General features: G+C 41.6%; 2 protein-coding genes across 2 annotated transcripts in view; both read left to right on the plus strand.

Annotated features, from left to right (window-relative positions):
- TACC2 (transforming acidic coiled-coil containing protein 2) overlaps positions 1-16,656 on the plus strand; it is a 37,294-nt gene extending 20,638 nt beyond the window's left edge. The window contains exons 7-13 of the mRNA XM_035891562.1: positions 2,038-2,181; positions 3,119-3,195; positions 7,746-7,789; positions 13,583-13,743; positions 14,300-14,406; positions 15,499-15,619; positions 16,591-16,656. Coding sequence (XP_035747455.1) covers positions 2,038-2,181; positions 3,119-3,195; positions 7,746-7,789; positions 13,583-13,743; positions 14,300-14,406; positions 15,499-15,619; positions 16,591-16,656 — 720 coding nt within the window. The remainder of the gene's footprint in view (positions 1-2,037; positions 2,182-3,118; positions 3,196-7,745; positions 7,790-13,582; positions 13,744-14,299; positions 14,407-15,498; positions 15,620-16,590) is intronic.
- A 1,010-nt stretch (positions 16,657-17,666) lies between these two features.
- On the plus strand, positions 17,667-19,488 carry LOC104123672 (CD59 glycoprotein-like). The gene is made up of 3 exons (XM_009635948.1): positions 17,667-17,721; positions 18,565-18,681; positions 19,283-19,488. The coding sequence occupies exons 1-3, from the start codon at positions 17,667-17,669 to the stop codon at positions 19,486-19,488; spliced, it is 378 nt and encodes a 125-aa protein (XP_009634243.1).
- The last annotated feature ends 4,381 nt before the right edge of the window (positions 19,489-23,869 follow it).

Consider the following 23,869-nt stretch of genomic DNA (forward strand, 5'->3'; position numbering starts at 1 on the left):
AGGAGGGAAGTGCTGTACCAGAAAAGCGGTATGTGCATATCCATTTCCATTGGTGGATGGAAAAAGGCATTGACCGAGCTGACTTCCCTCCCCACCCGCACAAACTGTGGGCCATGGTCCAGCCCCCTCTGTGGCTCCATGTAGCATTGTCATAGAGGCAATTTTAATTGCCACGAGAGCCCACTGAAAAATTTTGCCACTGAATCTGCAGGTTAAATTAAAAAAAAAAAAAGGTAAAATCATTCTGTATTTTAAAATGCAGTTTTGAGACTGGCTTAGCAAGTGACATGTGCATACATACTCAGTGAGAGAGGGATTCCTCGGCATTTGTGTCCCCCCCACTGAAGTCAGTGTGTTTGAATGTTCTGTAACATGTGAAGCACCTTCTTGGGACACAGAAATTCAGGGAATTTCCATACTCAGTAGCAAGATCTTTCCGATGAAACCTCTTCTGGTGGAAGGATTTCATATACAGAGAAAGGAAAATACTTGATAAGTGCAAGAGCTCATCCCTGGCCAGGGCTAAGCCCATTTCCCCCATGGGTCTCCCCGAAGGGCTCCCCTGGGACTGCTCTGGGCAGCGTGGGGCCAGATCGGGTCCTCAGCCTGTGAAGTGGAGTTGCTGGCTCTGTCTTGCAGGATTATCCCGAGGACGATGTAGCCTGCGCCTGTGCAGTGTAGTCGTGGGGGTCCTGGCGCTGCAGGGGCACAGGGCATCCCCTTTCTCTGCTCTGGAGCCTGGAAACATAACAGAGCTCATGGAGATGCCTCTTACCATTAACTTGCTACCCCATTTGGTTTCTATGAGGGTTTCCTCTTTTTAAAAAAAGTTTATTTTAATTTTTTTGTGACATTTTGATTCTCCAGCCTGTTTTAGTCCAGTGTTGTAAGGAAGCAGTGTTTTGGTGGTGGCCGTGGTGTCTGTACTGTCATCCCCTCTTCCTCCCGTCCCCAGTAATCCAGATTCCTTTGACCAGGTCTGTGCATATTTAACAGAGGAACGGAATATTAAACCGCAGCAATAGGGGTATGGTCACCTCCACCTCCAAAATTATTTTGTGACCCACCAGCAGCTGCGAGAAAGAACATTTTGTCTCCCAGCCCTCCAGAGGCAATACCCAGCCAGGCAGTCAGCACATGCATGTTAGCTGGTTGATGGTGAGATGCAAGGCATAGGTAGGGGACACAGGGACATACAGCTGTGGTGCATCTGCTGCAGAGGGGTCTGCTCTCAGGGGGTTTGCTACCCAGGGTGTCTAAAAATGCGGGGGCTTTTTTGTCTCATATCTTTCTGAGTGTCTTTTATCATCTCCTTGGTTTTAACGTGCTGTAACTGGGATTGTTTGTATCTAGAGTTGTTTGCAAGACATCTCGTGCATCTCGGTGTCACATACCTCTTTTTTGCTCTCTTCCTCATTTCACATGCTGCTCTCTTTCTGCATTAATCTGGGACGCTGACATGAGCAAAATTGGCAGCTGCAAATACAACCTCATTTAACTTACTAATAGCATGCCAGCTGGGACAGCAACGTCACTTGTATATTCACACTTCCTATGTAATATATTGTGTATGATAGATGCAGTATAGGTAGGTCAGATCTAAGAAAGTGAGCTGTCCTCTTGCTTCTGGTTTCTTGATCTATTTTTATGGAAGCAGAATTCCCCTTAACAAGCCCTCTGCCTCCAATTCTAATTTCCTCTGCTGACATGCATTTCTTGTGGATGTTTTGATGAAATTTCTGCATTAGAAAGTAGTAAATTTTCTAACATAGGACCTTAAAATATTGGTGGCAAAGTGCTGTCTTTACTTTCTCTCTGTAACGGTAATATGGCTCTGTTGGTGCTTACTATGGATCGTAAATGTGTACTTTATGATTGCTGAATTCTAAGTTCCTTGTCAGTGTTGTTGATGTTATAATTTAGTAGTGCACAGGACTAGCTCAGGACCCTGGTGCCTAGCACTAAACCCAGAAAACATATGAGCTAAACACATATTTAATGGTTCATTTCTTTGTATTTAAAAAACCAAACACACAGAGAGAACCTGCTATCCCAGCAGATGTTTCCATCTCTAAAAGTGCACTGTACTCCCGGATCGGCACCTCGGATGCGGAAAGCACCACGGGTCTTCTCTACCCCCAGCAAGACTTAGACTCTGCACTACGACTCGCCAGAGCAGAGGTAATTTTCTTCAGAGTCTGGAAAAGGAAATGTGTGCCCTTTGTGGTTTCCTCCTTTCCTGTTTTCTCCCAAATGATTCATATTATGAACACTTGTTCTATTCTTGAAACCATCCTCAACCATGGTAAAGCCACGCTAGAGACTACCAAAGCAAAAGGCATTACACTGTAAGTTTTACTTTTTTTGACATAAGTGAAAAGCAGACATTATATGAAAATAAATCTTTATTGTTTTTAACCTCAAGTATACTCTGTGCATCTTGACATTGCTATATAATTATATAAAAATTGTAAGATGCTAGAAATAGGAATAAAATTGTGTTTTTTAAAAAGCTACATATAATATTAGCCTGGGTAATAATAACAAATTAAAAACGGGTGCAGTCTAGCATTAGACTATTGCAAACTTTATGGTAGATTGTGTGAACAATAGAAGCACAAAAGGATACCGTCCTTCGGGTATAGGATTTCATGGACAGTCAGCCCTAAATATGCATGCAGAAGCAGTAGAACCCCCTTAGAGGACAAACCAGGGGACCATGTTCCAAACCCACGTACTTCAGGTACATATTTCAGGTTTGGCACCAGGTCAACTTGGACCTGGTGTAGTGTAATATAGTATTTCTTGAAAAGTGTCCCTCTTCTAATCAGGAGTGAAACATGAAACAAGAACATTGCATCTAGTTTCCTAAATTAGTTTTTCTAAACTTGAGTATGATTTTACATCCGAATGTTTTTAATTGCACCTTGCAGTCTGAAAAAGAAAAAAATCACTGGGGATGGTTATATTTGAACCCATTATGCCCTTGAGAACTATACCTCTGTTAATTAGGATTTGCTATTAAACCAATATTGTACAGTTATTTAATTTCCTCTTTAATGGATCACTTGGGTTTACTGTTTGTGTTTTTTTTCCTCCTTTGCTTTCTTTGTTTCAGATTGTGGCCAAGGAAAGAGAAGTGTCTGAGTGGAAAGAGAAATATGAAGAAAGCAGAAGGGAAGTGATGGAAATGAGGTGGGTTATTAACTTGTATCACTGAGCTAATCACACTGACAGAGAGTTCATTTCAGCCTGTGGGTGGTACGCAGGGTACCATGACTGTACAACTGCTTTGGTTAGCTGCATTTGTTTTGTTATTTTTAACTGTAGGCTTTGGATTGATCCTAAACTGACACCTTGTCTACTCTGCGTGGTGGGCACCCCTGTTCAGGATAATCATTGAAAACTTCTGTGTTGCTGATCTCATTTACATCCTCAAAATGCTGAGATAAGAGAGGTCTTAATCTAGGTCAGTGCAAGGGAACAATTTCCTCCAGTCTGTGCTGTGAATTCTCACATGGATTGCGTTGTAATGTTTCTGTTGCCTGCCTGGATGAGTCTGCCCGCAGAGCTGGCAGAGGTATGCATGTGCTAGCTTAAAATTCTCTCTACGCAAACAGTTTTGCCAACAGAATAAAGAATGTGAAGGTTTGCAGATAGGTATGAGTAGGACAGGACATTATCGTAAAAAGTTTCTTTAACAATAGGAAAAAAAAACCCCAAAACAGTTGCCAGCAGGAAAACATTTCTTGCAAAGGAACCAGTCTGGCCTCTGAGTGTTGACTTTCAAGGAGATTAGACACTTTTTCTTTGAACTGAGCTGATTTTTTAAATACTGCACACATTTAAGCTTGATTTTAGTTAAGCAATAGTTATCTTGGATTTTACTGTTCTGTTTGAGAGCTGACACAAGGACCATGAGCTTTTCAGTTTATTCTAGTTGTATCTATTCTATTCTTTTTCTCCGTGCAAACCTGCCGCTATTACATTAAGAATCTGTATCCTGGAGCAAAGCTGGTTTGACCTTCCTTCCCAGCCCAGGTCCTACCACTTGCAAGGGTGACAACAAAACCACTGTAGTGGATGAGGTGAGCGGTGTTGCTCACAGAATCACTGTTGCTTCCCATTTAGTCAGTTGGAAGTTTCAGCCTTTCTTTTTTTACAGCAGTAATACCGTAAGAATGACATACCAGTGAGCTTGACCTGCTCATCGGTCTGAATCTGAGAAAGTCATCAATTGCAAAAGAGAATGTATAAAAATATTTTGTGGAGTCTTTAAAGCCTATTCTTTTCTACCTTCAAACAGACAGGAAGAAAACCTCCCCTTAACTCATAAACAAGAGGAAACGGACAGATTATTTTAGCATCCTTCTTTGAAGTAATAATTTCTGCAATTGCTTCTGCAACTGAATTTTCTTCCAAATCACTTCTGTTCTAGCACCAGCTTCTTCCTGAAATTAAATGTCTCAGTGGTTTAAAGCTAAAGCCAATGAGCTGTATCAAGTGATGACCTGCATATGCAATTCCTGCTTATATCCAGGAAAACTGTACTTGGGGAGTAAGGGTAGAAGGGAACTGCGGTGCAGAACTCGGCAAGTGCTAGCATGGATGCCAGGAGTCGCACGTGGCAGATTTGAATAGCAGCAGCACAGGGCTTTGAGCCAAAGCATCCTGAGAGAAGCATCTGCAAAAGGCAAGGGCAGAGGCTTTATTTCTTTCAGAAAACCATCTCCCAGCACCCAGCTGAGTTCTCTTGCCTCTCTTGCTCTCTGCTTGGGAAAGGAAACAAAACCCTGGCATAGCCCTCCAACGCATAACAAGGCAAAGCGGAAAGGAGCTGCTGCAAGCAGTCAAACCAGGGAATCAGAACAAGGAATGAACAAAACTAGGAATTGTGCAAGGCATGTCTTGGTGCTCAGCGCACGCTCAAGTGCGGTACTTGGTCTGTTCTCTGGAAGCTGCCCGGGTGCGGGTGCCTGCTGGCTGCAAGTGGGCGCTGACAGAGGTCACTTATTCCTTAATGAAAAGAGAGCAGGGGGTGATACAGAGCAGCTGGCACACTGTAGATCTGTACCTTCATCTTTCTCACAGTAATTTGTGTGTCTACACCCTCAATAAAATTGGATTTGAAAAAACCCACACTATCTAAGCCAAATTTCCCACAGGCACAGCCCTAGAAACACATGGTTGAAAAAACAATCTGACTAATATTGTCACAAAATGATAAAATATGCATATGTGCACAAAGAAAGATCTCTCTTGGAAGATTAAATGTTGCAACAGTGCATGTGTGATAGAGATGCAGCAATAGCTATGACATATCTATCATATTATATTATCTATACCTATATTATCTATATCTCTATTATATTGTATTATCTATGATAAGCAAGGAATGAAGGGATTATGTAGAGTTGCAAGCACAAAAGCATCACTTTCTACAGAAGGAGAGCAATGCTGCTTACCCAAGTCCTGCATACTCTGCCTGGAATATCCTGAGTTCAACTAAGTTTCCAGAAAAATGTCAGACTGGAGGAAATTCCACCCCAGAGAAGAGCAGCTAAGATGAGAAGTTGTAATAATGTAATAACTACCAAAGAGCTAAACCAGGGTGCCATAATCCAGGGGTACAACCAGCGGCAGGCAAGAAATAAATACCGTTATTTGGAGGTCTAATTGATTATGCCTCAGTAAGGATAGTCAAGCAGATGAGCTCTGAGATCCTTTGTAGTCCTTTATGACTTACGAAATTGCAGGAAGTCAATAAATAGACTGAATGTCTAAAACACCAATAGTTAACCCTATGCAGCATGTCAAGGTAGGGTTAAGATGTGCCGTCACAGGGAGGAACGATGTGGCCAGCATCCTTTAGTTCCCCAGCCATAATGACTGTTATTTAGGCTGCTTGACTGAAAGAGGCCTTTGACATGAATCTGGAACAAGATTTCATTTGACTACCTTGCTTTCCAAATCAAATATTATTAAAATCAATGTGCCATTGCAGTATTCACTTCTGTTGGACAGCTGCCACAGGATTCATAAGGCTGCGTAGTGCAGGGAATGTGGTGCCTACTGGAACTAGTCTAAGCTGGTAAAAATAAGAAACAGATAATGTTATTTCACTTTGCTGCCAGCTTCTATGGTGCAGCCTGGGCTGGGAAGTGCTGTAGTGTCGTAAGAGTGTTTAATGTCGTGTTCATTGCCCTGAGTCCTTGGCTTCATTTTCTAGGATGATAAAACTTCCTAAAGGTGCCTGGTGTTACAAGGATATGACATGGCTTTAAAATCCTTATTGCTTATCGCAGGCTTTCGAGGTAATCTTCTCTGGACATGAAACCAATCCCTTCCTTTTAGGGGAAAATCCTTGTGGCTATCTTTGCTCTCAGAAGTATTGTTTATGTTTTTTTTTTAAAAAACAAGAAGCAAAAGAAAAAAGCCAATTAAAACAGTGTGACTGACAGTGGGGAAAGCAGCATCCGAGCATATGCCAGTGGAGGCAGCAGCCGGAGGCACAACAAACTGAGCAGGGACGGGCTCTGGCCCCAGTACCGAAAGTTGTTTCTAGCTGCTGCCTGAGCGTGGCCACTGGGGTGGGCAGCTGTAAGCCCCTGCTCTGCTGAGTCCTGAGCAGGACCAGGGCAACTGAGATGGTACTGACCTTTGGGGCAAGTGGCCTTCTCGGGGGGTTCTGGGCTCTCTTTGTCTCTTTGAGGCAGGCGGTACTGGAGTTACTGCATTATTTTTTTGGGAGCTCCGCAAGTTTCTCCTTTCCTGACTGACTTTTGTCCCAGGATTTTCCCACATCCTTTCTGTAGCCTCACCAACTGCAGCAGACTTCTCTAAAATGGAGCAAGTGAAAGCAAGCTGAGGCATCAAAAGAGACGTATTCAAATACCAGTGAGCTATTTTGAATATCCACTTCAGATGAAGTGTGGGGTAATTATGTTTTCCGTAGACAGTCCTACGTGGCTCATGAACCAAAGCACAGATCAAGCTAGTCTCATTTCATTAGCTTTATTTGGCTCTGGAAAGGGATGGATCATCTTTCAAAATCACATTTAATCTGCTTATTTTGGCTAACCTCTTTTCAAGAAGGAAATTCAAAGCCTACCGTGAGTATATGAAATAAAATAGTCTTAAAAGTAACATTTCATCACCTCTGTTTCAAAAACAGATTTGGGAAATAGGGCATGATGGATTTTGTGCTATGTAACTGAATATTTTTGTCTTGTTCTCTTAAGTGCTAATGGATCATTTTTTCACATTTGGAGAGTGGAAGATTAGGTATATTTTGGGTGAGGGCCAACTATACTCCTGTTAGGGTTACTTGCTACTAATTATATACTTAACATTTACATTAAAAATAAGCAAACACAAACATAGAGAAGTGGGGAGAAAGTAATGATAAAATCAAAATCTTTGTAAGTCTTGAATTAGACCAATATGATTATGTTTATATTTAAATCATAACTGGAAATGTACTTTGGGCATGTTTCAAATAACAGAATTTGTTTCAAAGCAATCGCTTTTCCCTCCCCCCACCTATATTGATTTACATGGAGAATTAAAAATCAGGTGCAATGTTTAAACTGTCTGTTCTGTTTGTTACTTGGGTAATAAGGAGCATATAAGAGTGTTCTATATCTCTTTTAAAATAGTTCAGTTATTGAGTAGCATTATTTTCTAATTAAGCATTAGCAATTATGATGTTTGCCAAAAGCTTTTCTGTTTTTTCCCTCTTACAGGAAAATAGTTTCAGAATATGAGAAGACGATTGCTCAGATGATAGGTAGGTGTTTCTACTCTGAAAGATGCTATCCCCCAGTCTGATTTTCTGGAGAGCCTAGAAACATAGCTGAAGTCTGTGGGCTTCATTTTGATGCTAGCTACATCTGCTGATGCTGCTGGGCATTGCGAATGCGTTGAGGACACCGGCGTGTGCTGCCCGGTTGTGATGAAAAGCTGGGGCGCCGTTTTACAGAAAGTAGCCCCCGAGGCGGTCCAGGTAATACAGAAAGGTCAGGGCTTTTCCTTCTGCATCAAAGCAGACTGTCCCATAGGAAGCATGTTCACATGCTTTGCCCGGAATTTGTGTGTATCTCCAGAAAAGACTTTCAATGACCTGAAAACCCTTTAGTCATCCGCTCCCAACTGTTTAATGTGATTATCTGTGCTAAGTGCATTGGTCAGACCAAAACCTAGATTAACTCCAATCCCAGCTGAGAGATTATGAGTGGCCAATCCTCCTCCCCAGTTATTTACTGATGTAAGGTCCAAATTATGACATGTTTTGGCTCGCAATGATTAGAAAACACCATTGTTAACAGCATGCCCCACAAATGAAAACTGCTATGTGCAGTAGCATTCCAAAACCAAGGGTTGCAGGACTTGTGTGCTTCCTTGGTGCGGGAGGTCCGGCCCCTGGGATGTGATTTTAAAGCCTCTCTGTAAGATTTCCAAATCTTGTTTTCTTAGTCTGGCTATAGAAAGCGCAGTGGCTCATCTTGCCCGGTACTGCTTCAGCTCGAGCTGTCTCCCAGGGCAAACGGCTGAGCAGGGGCATGGGTTCTCTATGGCCAAAATTGCTGGGAAGAGCAGGAAAAGAAGCAGTGGCTGATGAGACAGCAGGGCCAAGCTCATCTGGACAAGCTTGAGTGAAGCAGCAGAGACCTGTGAAATGCTGCTAAAAGCCATTAGGAGTGGCCTCGGAGTTAGATCTGGGCTGGGAGATGCAGGAGGAAGGCTCGCTATCGGTGTCTGTGGGCAGGGCATGTTACCAACCCAGCCCGCCTGCGCTCTGTTCACCGAAAAACAGAAAGGAGGAAACATTCCTCTTGCTCCTTCTGAGACAAAGGATTTTTATTACAGCTATCAACATATCATATTGTTTGCCCCTTTTAAAATGGGCAGTCCCCTCATCTGCAGTCAGTATTGTGTGAACCCCAAAGTTTTGGTTCCTTTAAAATTGGGGATTTTTTAATTAGTGCTTGAGTTGTGTTTACATACATTTATAGTGAATTTGCTTATTTTCACCAAAAGAGAGTGGGGGGAAGTAGTGCAATGTCTGGTGCTTTTGCTGCCTTCCTGCATTTCTAAGCCTCCTCTCAAGTGAAGGGAAAAATGGGCCAATAAATAAATGTTACAACATCAACAATAATAAGCCTTCGTTGCCTTTTGTATGTACAACTGATCAAATTTGCCTGCTGTCTGACATAATGTCTGTCATTCTCATCATGCAAGTGTTAAAATAGAAGTGACCAGAGTATGCAAAGAACTTAATTCATTTTGGTTCACACTAAACGTACTCTGGTCTGGCTTTGTCCCTGAACCTGGCCATTTGTATGGACAAACACAGGACCTATCCTTTTTTCCCAAGCATATGCATATAGTTAGCAACAGAAGGGTTTTTTTGATAACAAATTCAAATTCTATTTTTGAGAAACAGATTTAAAAAAAATAGGCAAATTGTGAGACCGCAGTGTGACAAGAAGGTACAGAATAGGGGTCCTAAGGCAAAGGCACAGCCATGGCATACATAGTAAATTCTGCAATTGCCATTTCCTCTTGTTGCAAAGAAATTAGGGATAATTAAAGCATCAGGCCATTGACCACTGAGGAAATAGGAAGATCTTCAAACTTCAGAGTATCAGTCAGAGTCCTTCAAATGATCTATGGCAAATTTTTAGGAGCTGTGGCTATAAATAATGTCATTTGCTGTCCATTTGCAAAGGAACTGATACAACAACAGTGACACAGAAAGTGTGTGTTAATTAGAGCAGAATGCAGATTCTACAGCACGGTAATATGTTAAATGCGAGGCTGCTTCTCCCTGCATTTAATGTAAATTTTTTATCTAATTGTCCCGCTTTCTCCTGTCATTTGTCGTAAGTTACTGTCCGTTTTGATAAGGGAATACACTCATCCAAAAGCCACATTGTGGAGGAAAATGATTGTCTGGGTGCTATTTGCCTATACTTCACTGAACTATTATCACGATAATGCCTTACTGCTAAAGCAAAATATGCATTTTAACAAAAGAAATTCCTGTGCAGTTCCTGTTCATGACTTAACCCTTCTGAGCTATTTATACAGCCCTGTTAGGAGGGCATTACAAGTGAACCAATTCCACAAATCCCTGTAATGAATATTCAGTGTGGCTGATAGGTCCTGCTCAGCTTTTTATAGGTTATCACGTGTATGTATAATGAAAATGGAAAGTTTTCCATATTAACTATATGACCGTGTATGTTTACATATAAAGGTAAACATGCCTTGCAAACAGTAACTGCATTTGATTTCGAGGGCTGTGGAGCGTCTAGTATTTGCTGTCACATACATATAGAGCCCGATATTACCTGACCTAGCTTATGCAATTCGTTTCATGCCGCGCTCTGTACAGCCAGAGCTTGCGAGCTGTCAGTGTGTAGATCCCTGTTGGTGTCCTTTGCGTATTTTTTTACTAGTGCTTTAACTTTTTTCCTTTTTTCTTACACTTGCCTCAGCCCCTAACTCATTCTTGTTTATATTGAGGAGAGGGGAGAAAAAAGAACAGGCTTTCCAGGCTAGCCTGCTGCTTGTGCTGCTGCTTTGCTGACTGTTGCCAAAGTTTTGCAGCTCAGGCTGCGTGGCACTGAGAGCCGCATGGGACAGAGCCTGTGGAACCCCGATGTGCACTGCACCCAGCCATCCACAGTTCCCTTCCAAAATCCCTGTTGTGGATTTTCTTTTTATTGACGGATTTGTAATGTTGGGGGTTTTCTGTTAAAAATGTATCCTTATACTTGTATGTTTAAATACATAATTAAATTTTCATTGTGAAAAACAAACAGATGTTATGCTTTGTGCATTACAGGTTGTTGCATTACTTACTTTCTGCTTTCCTAACAATTCCTGATTTTCTATTTTGCTTCCGTTTTTGTTGCTTCTTGCTATTTGCTTGCAAAAACAAAACAGGCAAGCCTGGTAAGTAAAGCTTTTCACCAACTTTCACACCAGCATTTTGCATTTTTGGTTTCTTTTTCTTTTGTTTTCCGTTTGCTGCATTCCCATTAAGTAATGTAAGTAATACTGAGCTGAGCCTGAAAGCGGATCTGCTGTGGTCGTGCTCTGATTCTGTCAATTTGGATAGTGTTAGTCCTGAGCGTACTGTTGTTATCATTGGTGAGCTGTGGACAGTGTGTGTTGCAGACATGGGAGCCATTTAATTAAAACATTTTAATCGCACAACCTCATAAATATCTTTAGAAATAAGTATTTGTAACTGCTTAACTAAGATTTGACTGCAGACTGTTATCAGCACAGTTCCACTAAGCAGCTTTCTCATTAAAGCTAAATCATAGTTTTAGAAAATATCACACAGATCTCCCAGTCCCCCTCCAGCCAGGTGCCTGTTTCTGTTTTCTGTAATATTAAACCACTTGGGTTTTAAATGTATCTTAGCTGTTATCTGAGGTTGCCAGATGCCCCTTTCCTAAAGCGCACTGGAAACTTCCCCTCTTCTCAATTTATATGTCACTCCATTCCCCAGTATAAATTCCCGTTTTCCTCTTGGAGTCTAAGGAGGCCTCAGCTCGCTCCCCAGTCACTGGGCACCTCTAGGAGGTAGCGGAAGGGAGAGGAGAAAGGGAGCATCGGGTACCGCTTGCCCCTAACTCCCACCTGCACGTTGATGCTGGGGATGAGTGTTTGAGGAGCTGGTCCAGCCGAGGAGAGGGGAGGGCACCCGCTGTGCTCGGAGGAACGGGGGGAGCTGTGGGGGCAGTCAGGCATTGCGGGCTTCCAAGATTGCCCTAGAAACAAATAATATCGCAGACAGCAGTCTCAGAAAAAGTTGTGACATTACATACATTTAAGTACATTATGTGATCATGCAAATGGATCCTTTGCCCTGCGTGGAGCTGCGACAACAGAGGTTTTGCCAAAGTACAGGATCCTGCCAGTGAGTGTTTTGGAATTAAGCCAGACAGTGTGCAATCTCCAGTGTGATTGAACAAATCTTGTGCTGGAACACAAGGTGACAACTTCTCAGATTTAGAAAAATAAATGAGGATGACAAATGGTTTTCTCATTTTACTTGAGAATACATTCATTTTGACATTGCAGATGATCACAGAGTGTCTTTAAGAAGGCAAAATAGACAAGAATGTTTATTTTTAATGAAATGCTAAATGTTACCAAACTGACATGGCATTACAGGGCTCTGGGTTTCTCAGTTCTTCCATATAAAGGGCAATTGTTCACCAGTAAAATAACGGTGTTACAACTTCTAGTGCTGCAAACTCGGTGCAGGTCCTGAGAGCATCTCTGGTTCTTTTGACCTTCTGCATCCCCTAGAGCAAAATAACCTCAGGTCTGGCCCTGCCCCAGCAAGATGCTGTCAGGGGGTGTGCAGAGGAGCACAGAACACAGCTGATGTACGGCATGGCATCATCAGTGCTCTGGGCTTAGGCTACCAAAAAAGTGTATAAAAGGGCTGAATATGCAAAAGGAAGAAAATGAATCTCAGTTTGGGCATTGACAGTATCGACTTTGACATTTCAGAGCTGACCAGCACTATGAAATACTTAATTCAGATTAAGACTTCTATTCAGATAAAAAAATAAACTCATGTTTAGTTCTTTATATTTCAAAATATAAAGGCCTGAATGAAAAGTTGTAGATTCTGAAATGCCCCGTGCTTTTTACTTCTTACCTTATTTTAGTTTCCATCATAGACAAAGGAGAACGGTAATATGAAACTGCTATGGTTTGTGAGTTGGTTTTCATTTCAGTATCATTCAACGTAGCCCTTAACATGGACACAAGAATTGTATTTTAGGATGTGAAGCAAACAGTGAAGCATTTTGGAAGACAACACCAGACCTTTCTGTCCGGTGTTATATGGGTATTCCCGTTTATTCCCAGGTCAACTCCTTTGAAAAGTTCTCTTCCATATGGATTTGGATTCCTGTTATGTTCTTCCCTGCCTCAAATGTAACTATAGACAGGAGAAGCTTGGAAGGTGTTTTCTGCAGACCAGAACTTACAAAGTCTCCCTGATGTTAGATTCCCTTTCTGGCACTTGCCAGAAATCCTAAGAATGAGAGTTTGCAAAACACTGTGCAGGAGAATTGGAGTTGAGCTCCATTAAACAAAGTGCCTTCTTTGTACAGGATTAGAAGAGCTGCCAGGAGATGAGAAGCATATATCAGCAATGGCAAATAATTTATTGCCAGTGCTAGTAATATGCATAAATGTCCTTTCCTTCAGCTAGTGCATCTTCAGGGACACAAGGGAAATCCAACGCCTGCCCTTTTTGTGGGAACAGCTGAGTTCAGAGTGAAATAAATCATCAGTAAGGACATACACTCACATTTTTCCCCAACATCAAAATATTTAAGTATCACTGTATTTGGCAACCTTTTTCCAAAACAGGATTGTGTCTTTATATAAAAATTACTTTTCTGGATCCTGCAAACTTACTAATACACAACGTAGAGCACAGTATAGTAGAAACTATGGATGACAGTGAAATCAGTGCTCTCACGACTACTACCCTTCTGAAAAATCGCTTTTTTTCCTCCCCCTCTCTTCTTTCTAACAGAGGATGAACAGAGAGAGAAATCTGTCTCCCATCACACTGTTCAGCAGCTGATAGTGGAGAAGGAGCAAGCTTTGGCAGATCTGAATTCGGTGGAGAAATCACTGGCAGATCTTTTCAGGAGATACGAAAAAATGAAAGAAGTATTGGAGGGGTTTCGGAAGGTGAGTCATGTTGAAGTCCCCTCCTTTGAAGAGCAAAGCTGAGCAGGCTCTCACGCATACCAGTGCTGCTTAACAGGTCACATCCAATGTGCTATGTTAGACTGCCGTGTGCTGGGGGAGGGCGAGCATGGATGCTCGTTTGTGCTTTCGTTTTGGAATAGCCTTAAAAAGATGAAGATTTTGCACAAGAGTAACTTGCTCACACCTGTGACACCGCCATTTCAATAGCTGTCACATAACCGCGGGACTTGAGCACACGTCAGGGCTGGCGTCTGGCCTGAGCGCTCTGTTAAAACCCGGGCCATGAAATCCTCAGGTCCGAGGTTATGCCTGAAGCGCGTGACATAATGTGATCCTCGGATGGAGGATTGCAGCCACGTATCAAATGCAAACTGAAGATCTGTTAAGCTTTTTGCATTGTGCCATACCACTTCAGATGGCCTCTGTGTGGGGGTGTTGGTGTTAGACTGCAGCCCTTAAAATACCCAAATGTGACTCCTGCAGATACGTGCCTTCAACCTCTTGGATTAAATTTTATGTAATCTTCTCATTTAAGAATGAAGAAGTGTTAAAGAAGTGTGCGCAGGAATATTTATCACGAGTAAAGAAGGAAGAGCAGAGGTATCAAGCACTCAAAATTCACGCTGAGGAAAAACTGGACAGGTAATTGATTGTGCACATCGCTTTTCCGGAGCTCACGCTGTGGGAGGGTTCCTGTGGCTGGGGCTTGCATCCCAAACCTTCGCTATGCAGAGCGCGGGCTGCTCTGCGATGGCAGTGGAATGAAATGCCGTAATGAGAATTCCTGTAATGTGCTGGTGTTTCTTCCAGCTCCTGACCTTAAACTTCTGTCTTTATTGGATGTCTTCATGTTTCTTTAATGTATTTTCCAGGGAAGACCAAGGAAGAAGCCATTAGCTAGGTTTGTGCAGCTATGGAGGGCTGTGCTCAGATATTTGCCCCTGCAGCCAGTATTCCTGCCCCCAGAGATTTGCTATTGCCCCTGTGCTGTGTTACTGCCCCCGCGTCAATCAGCAGAACAGAAGATGTAAGTGCTGCTGCGCTGTTTCAGCGCAGGATCAGTCAGGCGTCTCCCCCTGGTAACACCAGTTCTCTAAGCTGGATCAGCCCAACTTGTGCTGAGGGCGGCGAGGAATAGTTGCACAAAAGATCGTGCCAGGTGTGCACTCCTTAAGCCACCGTTAAGGAGCAAACATCAGATTATGGCTTAAGGGAGGCAGCTCTGGTTGATTTTTTAATTATTTTTTTTCTATGCTTCCATGTAATGGCCAATTAAGCATTTCTGGGGATTACATGCAGGACTCACATTACAGTCCCCTAGACTCAAGAGACGTTTCCAAAATGTCGCTAGGATTGATCAGTGCCTAAAACAAAGCAAGACTTGGATTTTCTTTCCAACTGTTGTCCCAGCTGTGAATCTAGCCTGTAAGAACTGGAGATCAGGTTTAGAAACTGCCATAAAACACTTCCACCTAAGTGATATTTGTGACCCCAGCACAGACATCTGAGAGAAGCACACAGGGAATGACACAGACATTAAGAAAAGACTTTGCAGCCTCTGCTGAGGACAAGGGAGTCATGAGAAGTCTCTAGGGATAAGTCTCGGGATACTTTCAAAGGCATGCAGAAGGCAGCCCTGCCCTCAGCACCCACCTGTTAAGATGCAGTCCATCCTTCGGTACCCCCTGTCCTTTCCTGTAGAGAACCTGACATGACAAAAATCTGTTTTTCTAGAGCCAATGCTGAAATTGCACAAGTGAGGGGCAAGGCTCAGCAAGAGCAAGCAGCGTATCAGGCCAGCCTGCGTAAAGAGCAACTGAAGGTGGACGCATTGGAAAGAACACTGGAACAAAAGGTAAATAGCAATTCAGCCCTTTTAACGCCAAAGTCAACGGGATGACTGAAGCGAAGTGAAATGTCCCCCGAGTGGCTGCATCCCGCTCTCCTCTGGAGTGCGGACCACAGCCAAGGTCTGCCCGAGGGCCTCTCCAGCTCCTCACATCCAGCTGCCCCAGCAGCTCCCGGCCCCAGGGAGAGCAGCATTGCCCAAACCTTGTAACAAAATCATCTGTGTGCACCGGGCAGTTGGGGCAAATGGACCCATCTGCCAGGCTTTGATCTTGGCCACCGGCCAGCGCTCAGGGCTGATTCAGGCTCAGACAAAGCTCAGTGGGCACCTGGGTACCAAGCCGGGCCCTCGGTTTGCTTTGGTCCTCAGGTTTAAGATCTTTCCAGTTTAGTTCTTTTGGGTTTTGTTTCCATTTTTAGCTTTAGCTGTAATTCCAGTGCTAGCTTATGTGCCTCCACTGTTAACATAGACAGAACCGTCAGCTACGGATCAGTACGGCTTAGGGCAAAAGTGACTGTAGGAAAGCCTTATATTTAATGTTCTGTAGCTCAGCAAAGGAGCTTGCTTTCAGTATAGTACAGCTTGTCCTTGCTTAGAGCCCCTGGGAAACATGGTCAAAATAATGCTGTAAAAGTACAGCCTAAAAACAAATTTACACTATGTATTATTATCATGTGCTAGGAATGACTGCTACAAAGGTGTCTGCTTTAGTGCTAAATTGTAGTTATTGAAGTCCAAGGATCTGTATGTGGAAATAAGTAAGCATATTATTTGAATGTACTATACGTAGCTGTACTCTGTATGCAAATACATATATTTATATATCTCTCTGTATGTATAGATACTCTGTTCTCAGTATTGGAGGAAACTTAATTGTCTCACACTTTTTTCAAAGGTTGGATAATTAAAAAAACCCCAACCTTATCTTAATGCAACAATATTTTTCATAATACTTAATATTGCCTTTTATTTTCCAGAATAAAGAGATAGAAGAATTAACAAAGATTTGTGATGAACTGATTGCCAAAATGGGGAAAAGCTAACTTTTAACCAAAATTCTGGACTTCGATATTGAGTGCAATATGACCATTGGCACACTGATGTCCATACATTTATGTGGACGGGTTATATTTTCACTTTTTCGTATGCACTACTGTATTTTCTTTCTAAATAAAATTGATTTAATTGTATGCAGTACTAAGATGACTATCAGAATTTCTTGCTATTGTTTGCATTTTCATAGTATAATTCATAGCAAGTTGATCTCAAAGTTCCTGTATCAGGGAGATTGTCAAGTTCTCTAAGAAATTACAAATTGCTGATCCTAGCCTTCCCTTTGTACATGAGTTCCCATGTTGGATGTCTTTTGGATTTAATATAAACATGTATTACTTGCATGGGGACTCTTGCCTTAAGGAGTGTAAACTTTATCTGCATTTGCTGATTTGTAAAATAAAATTAAAAATGAAAAAAAAAAAGAAAATGCATGTCACTTAAATGAAATTCTCTATTGTAAATAAATTTTTTCGTTGAAAGTTGAAGATAAGTATGGCTCTGTTTTATGTACATTGCTTGCTTACTTTGTGTGCAGCACCAGACACATCAGCTCCTACTGACAAATTCCTTTACGGAAAGCACTTCATGGGTCACTGCTGGGAGCGCTCCGTGCCTCACGAGAATACAGCACTCCTGTGCACATAGCTACCTCGGAATCTTGCTCTCTCTCTCCAAATATACATATATATATATATATATATATATGCATGCTAGATTTGGACCATTTGTGTCCCGTGATGGTGGTTTTTAAGCGTATATATCACTGAAGGTGAGTACATTTTCTTCCTCCTGCTGGAGGACTTTGCCTGCAGGTCAGTGGAGATGAAGTACGTGTGATTAGAAGCACAACCAGAATAAGCTAGATAAGTAGCATTCTTGCACACCTCTTTATCCTGTAAGTATCCCCTGCAGAGGATTACGTATGTAAGATAAGCATTAAGGCTTTAATAGCAAACAAACTGCTTTCTTTGCCTAATGGTACAACTCTTGTATCTCCATGATGTGGACAGTCTTCAGCCTGGTTCTTGTCAGCTCCCTTTTTGTACTCAAAAGTAAGTCAACTCCCTTTTCTTGCCTTTTTTCTTTCTTTTTCATGTCCTACTTCAGGCATGGCTGAGCCTCTTTGCTCTTCTGGGCTTCTCTCCTGGGTTTGTTCGGTTTCAGATTTAGTGTCTGGGCTTAGCAGCACAGAATTTCACCTCTGCTATGTAAGGTAAACATAAATATGTAAGCTAACAAATCTAAATGCACGTGTCCCTGTGGACAGCAAGTGTGCCTTCTGCTCTGCAGGTTTGAAGCATGGTACTTTAAATATATTTCAAATTCATGCTTGCCTTTGGAAATACCATGTAGTTTGAACCGAGGAAAAGAAGCGAGAGAGTTATGGTTGTACTAGTTAAACAAAAGCAAAACTCTTAAGGTATACTGCTGTGCCTTCCAGCTGAATTGATACTTTAGGAAACTGAAATATGGATCATAATAAGATTTTATGTGTTTACAATGTTCTTTTTCATGGTACTGTGGACCAAAGATCATGACGGAGGGGGAAAAACCCCATGATACTCCAACTTGTTACAGTGGGCTCTGCTCTGAAAATGTTACAAGAAGGTGTGGGTGCAATTACAGAACATCAGATGTTCTTGGATCATTTTAAGTGCAAATTGTAACAGCTAAATAATATATGGCTGATTTTTTTTTTTTTGTCTTTAAAATTAGGATTTGGACCACTTCTAAAAAAGAAAAATTGATAGGACTTGCAGAATCCTTAGGTTTTTTAAATCTTTTTGCAATTTTTTGCATGTGCTTCAAACAAAATTAGAAAGCCTATGTAGCTGAATAGTTTTTGTAAACTCTAAACACTACTTTTATAAGTGGTCTTTTTTCCTTAACGCCAGGCGAAGCGCTGCAGTGTTACACCTGTGTAGGTTCTAGTGATGAAGACTGTAACAGACAAGGAACTCAGCAATGCCCCGGGCATTCAGATGCGTGTGCGGTCATTAGAGGACAAGCAAGTAAGTGGTCACAGTTCAGACTCATTACATTTTTAATAATAGAAATACATAGCTGGTATTGGAAAGAGAAGAGTATATAGTAAGCTAAGGAAAAAAAAAAGGTGAATGTTTCCTCTCAAAATAAACCCTATTAAATAATCTCGATCCCTAATTTTATTGGTTTAGCAGCAATTTAGATACAAAATCCCACTGACTGATTTGTTGGTATGCCATGATGGACTGTATCCACACTATGTGAAAGCTGTGAAAAAGCATTTTAAGTATTGCCTGCTTGTTAATTAAATATGTCATTTTAAAATTAAATTACTTACCTGGAAATTAGGAAGGAAAGGAAGCTAATGAGGCACTGCACTTGAGCATGTTCAGAGATATTTAAGCTGCATCAGTTGCATGCAAGATAAATTACAATTATTTAACTTAAGTGGGAGCTCGTTAGTGTGCTGTAATCTGATGCAATTGTATTAATTTGCTTGTGAGGAATGGCCAAGCCTGATGCCATTGCTCAGTACTGGTGGCTCAGGTGCCCGCCCAGGGGGTGCAGACAGGAGCGGGTGACCATGAATGTGCAGGTCCATTTGGGTTCAATGTGGCTCTCTTCTAGGTGGGGTTATGAAGTCCTGTTCATTCAGGTCCTTCTGCGAGCGGGCAAGGAGGGACGGATCCAGAGCGCCCGGAGTGAGCGTTCACTGCTGCTACTCAAACAACTGCAATGCAAAAAGCCTGGCTTCAAGAGTCACCACCTCCGCAAGCTACTTCTCTGTCCTCGTCTTTACATTGCTGTGGCACCCGTTGTTGAAGCTGACATGAGGGGGGGAGGAAAGAGTATCCTGAAGCAACAAGTCTGCCTTCTTAGAAAGGGATGATTGTATTTCCTAGTCACATTACTCCATGTACCATATTTCTCAGTAGGCAAAAAGCAGTAGGCAGACCTGACAGATGTTCAGATAAAAATTATTCCATCTGCTATGTCTTATATGTAAAAAATGCTGCCCTATTCTTGTTTATCATATGGGGTTGGTTGTGCAAATATGTAACATTTTCCTACAATTTAGATAGCATGTATAAAGAGAAGGAGAAATCTTAGCTGCAAGTAGCCTTGTAGTAGGTAAAGGACCAATATCTTCCAAATGCTGTTTACTATTGGCAGACATTCAAAAGCAAGCTAAAATTTTCAAGCACAAAGTGACTGAAAATTCTAGCAAGCAAATTAGTCTTTCAGAGAACATCTGCAAACTGGACAAAGCCAGAAAACTTGAAATAAAGATGATTTAGTATTAACACAAACTGGTAAGAGAAAGACACTAAGAGAACAATGCATGGAGGCGCATTATGTATATTTCCTGGGAAAAGAACCAACCTTCCAGTCTTCTCTTTTCTGATCCTTTGAGAATCTCACCACAACACTGGAAGAAGAAGAAGGAAAAAAAAGTTTGGAAGTTGTTTTGAACTAGTAAGCTCCCACCAAAGATCACCTTGTTCGATCTCTACTGCTGGTTTTGAGAACAAGTGGTTAATCCCTGTCTTGTAGGCAAATTATAACGTGAGTAATAACATTTTTATTTCTCCAAACTCTTTTTGTGGTTTCAACTATGTAGTTAATTTTTCGCTGTCCTAAACTTCATTCTTTGAGAGTAAGTGTATATATCTCCCCCTTCAGTGATGTGAATGAGTTGATCTGTGGTGGTTTATATATCCTTTCCATTTCGCAAAGTGCGTGAAATTACTTGGAGAACTTTAGAGATGTAAGGAACTAAATCAACGTTTTAAATAATCCTGTTCATTGCAGTCTTACCAAGTAAATGATCCAGAATGGTCTGTATCGTAGAAGGCATTGTGCATCACTAGCTAGTAGGCAGATAGTCCTTTGAAGTGGTTATGTTGAAATTAGGCAAGATAAGAAGTGACATAATGCACGATGTGACTGCACTAAGGTCTACGATATTGGACAGCAGGGTGATACCTCCTTTGATTCAAAACTCAGAGGGACAGACAAGCGGATGAGTGATATTTGTAGATTTTAATGATCTGTTCTAATCTCTGGCACACAACATGCAGAGGACTGACTTGAAGTCCAACCAGTATAATTGAAGTAGAGGTGGTCTTCTGAGTTCTAGTTTTAGTTCCCCATTTGGAAAAAGATTTGATTGTCAAGTTTATGGAACTCACAAAATACGTGGCAAAGTAGTTTTTCCACTGGGTTTGTGTTGTGACTTTTTTTCAATATAATTCTTTGAAAACTCAATTCCAGGCAGTGTGTCGTAGAATTCTGCACATTCACAAAAATTTTATTAAGGTTGCAAACTCTAGAGAGCTTCATCAAGTAAAATCAGTGAAACCTCCACGTAGAGTACAAGCCTGCCTTGTAGCTGTTGCCTGTCACATGGACCAAACTGTCTCCTTGTTGTATTGTACCCTTTCCTCTGTATGGATCCTTTCAGCATCTCATGTAGATGGTGGCTTCAGACCGGGACTATTGTTCTGGGGTTTTGTTCGAATGTGCTCTAGGATAAGGCAGTTCTGGTCTATGCTTAGTTGCTAGGCACAAGTCTGATAAAGCTGTTGAATATAAAGATTGCAACAATGCAACAGATCTTGGCTGAGAATGTTAGCTTAGACTTAAATATCTCATCTGTGTAAAGATCACTTAAATTGAATTAAGTATTTTTCATTTTATTCTCAGCTTGAATCAGTTCCTTCAATCTGTTCTGCTACAGGAAATATGTATTGATTGCATCTTTATTTTCTGATTGTTCTGTAATGATGAATCTGCATTGGATGTAATCTCTGTATATGCTCAGTGCATTTCCTTAGTAAGAAAATAAAATACACGCAATGGCTGACAATGTCTTTTGATAAACAAAACTGCATCTTTTAATTGGGATTTCCAGCTGCATCTGGTGGTCTTTTTTCCAGCAGATTCTGGCCTTTTTTCAGTGGGATGTATTTCTTAAATCTGTTAGATAAAATAGTGACTGTTGATAGTTTTCTTACTGTGATATTTCCATGATAAAATAAGAAGGTAAGGCTCTATCCTCTTGACAAACACCATCTGTTGTTCCTGACTACAGCCAGGACTCGGATCTCCAGGCAGCTCCCAGCCTCCCACCGCCTCCATTTGATTCTGCCACCCAGCATGTAATGGGCTGTGTTTTGCTTTTTACAGGTCTGATATTTTTCCTGCCCAATTATGAAACTGAAGTGTGCATGCATGTAACTATCTAGAAATGAGAAACCGTATGCATGGATTGATGATATCAGAGGGGTTTCACAGTGGTTCTTGGCACAAACATTAACAGGCATGGAAGGAAGACAAGGACAGAAAAAATAGAACAAAATAGAAGGAATATTTTTTAAAATTCAATTAAAAATACAGAAAATATTTTGAAGTTTCCATTGCCATGACTGTTCAGAGCCGTTCCCAGTCATATATAAAATAGAAAGTAATTGTCTTTAGTTTGGTTGTTCTGCAGTCTAATCATTCCCGGCGCAGTGGCATGCTCTTTCTGTCTTCCTTCATGTTGACAGACAGCTGGGACAAAAGGAGCAGAAACTGATAATGAAATGCCTTCTGCTGCGACTAAAACTGATAGGACTTCTTTTTGGCCTGTTGTATTAGTTGGATCTATGTAGTAGATCAGCTGGGTAAGTACTGGGTTTGAGTTTAATGCTAGCCTCTCACCTTCAAGAAAGGATCTCCAAAGCAAGAGATTTGTAATTTTGGATTTATAAGTGAAAGAAAATCTCAATTATAACTGTAACTTGTAGGATTTACAGGTAGCCCCACATCATAATTTCCATTATTTCTTTATATCCTCTTGGTTTTGGCAGTACAGACAGCGTTTCCTTGTTTTCCCAGCCTTCTCAAAGACAATGGGAGCCTCTGGGTCCTCTGGGACACATCTGAGCAAAGTGCCCCCCTGCACCTTCTCAAAGAGCCATGCACACAAACGTACAACTCAATTTGTGTCAGTGTTCACACTTGAATTTTCCCACAGTGAGAGCAAGGTTCCAAGCTGTCTCTTGTTCTTGGTAAGGAATACCAAGTTTGGAAGTTTGTGAGCTTTAAAATCTAGATCAGAGAAGATCACCTCAGTACCAGCTGTGCTATTTAATGAAATAAGTTTTGAGTCCAGCTTGGTGTCACAGACCACAGTTTCATTTCTAACCTTTTTTTTCATGTGAAATGTTAGTTGCGTGGCTCTGCTCAGCAGGGATGTAAACAAAGAACACCCTTGCACCTCGTGTTGTCATGTCTTTGTGTGCCAGGAAAGCCCAGCTGTGACAGATTTCACTGTGAGCATCACTCCAAAGGGTCTCAACCTTTCTGGACCCTATAGATGTTTAGGACATAGCCTGGAGCTGTTGGCTGTGGGCTGGTGACTGCCTTTGGGCAGGAGTTTTATGCTTTTGAAATCAGAAGTCCTGACTGCAATTCATGGAGCTCAAGGTTATCCCCCTGCATGCAAATAACTCCCTCTTACCATCCAAAGCCAGCAGTGCATGGGCTATTTTTGTATGATGTGCTTAGATGTAGCATATTTACTTACACAGAGTGAAAAAAAGATAGCAGTGTTAATCCAAGTAACTGTGTGTATAAAGAGCATAGCTAGAAATTCATCACGTTGGTGGCCTAGGTACAAGTAAGCTTCGCTACCATGTGAACAGAACATGGGAAAAGCCAGTGTGGGATTTGGTTCAGAAAGAACCACAGAAGCAGCATGTGGTACTTGGCAGCGTGGCTTTATGGAAAGTAGGTCCTGTCAAAAACATCTCATTTGAGGTTACGGGTTTTTGCTGATAAAGGCAAATACATAGATTTTGCAACACATTTCAGATAAAATTGCAGTCATGATATACAGACTGAGAGTTCAAGAGCTAGAAGAGTGGAAGACTGCAAAAACAAGTTCTTAGTAGAAAAACGTCCAAATGGTATCTCGGACACAGGCGATCTCGCATCATCCTTCTGACAATCTCAGGATGTTATCATCAGAAGTGTCACAAAAAGAAGGGGCTGTCAAAGTACTAGCATGTCTGCATCCAGGTAGTCCTATGTGTTGCCATAGGGACAGGTTTCCAAGGGGGACAGGAACTCTTCTGGAAAAAAACTAAAGCAGAGGAATGAGAGTGGGAGGAGATGCTGAGCATTTTGTAGCCAGCCAACACTCCTTTGCTCCGTGCTTAGCACCAG

Source organism: Egretta garzetta, unplaced genomic scaffold (assembly GCF_000687185.1).
Source record: "Egretta garzetta isolate BGI_Z169 unplaced genomic scaffold, ASM68718v1 scaffold393, whole genome shotgun sequence".
NCBI lineage: Eukaryota > Metazoa > Chordata > Aves > Pelecaniformes > Ardeidae > Egretta > Egretta garzetta.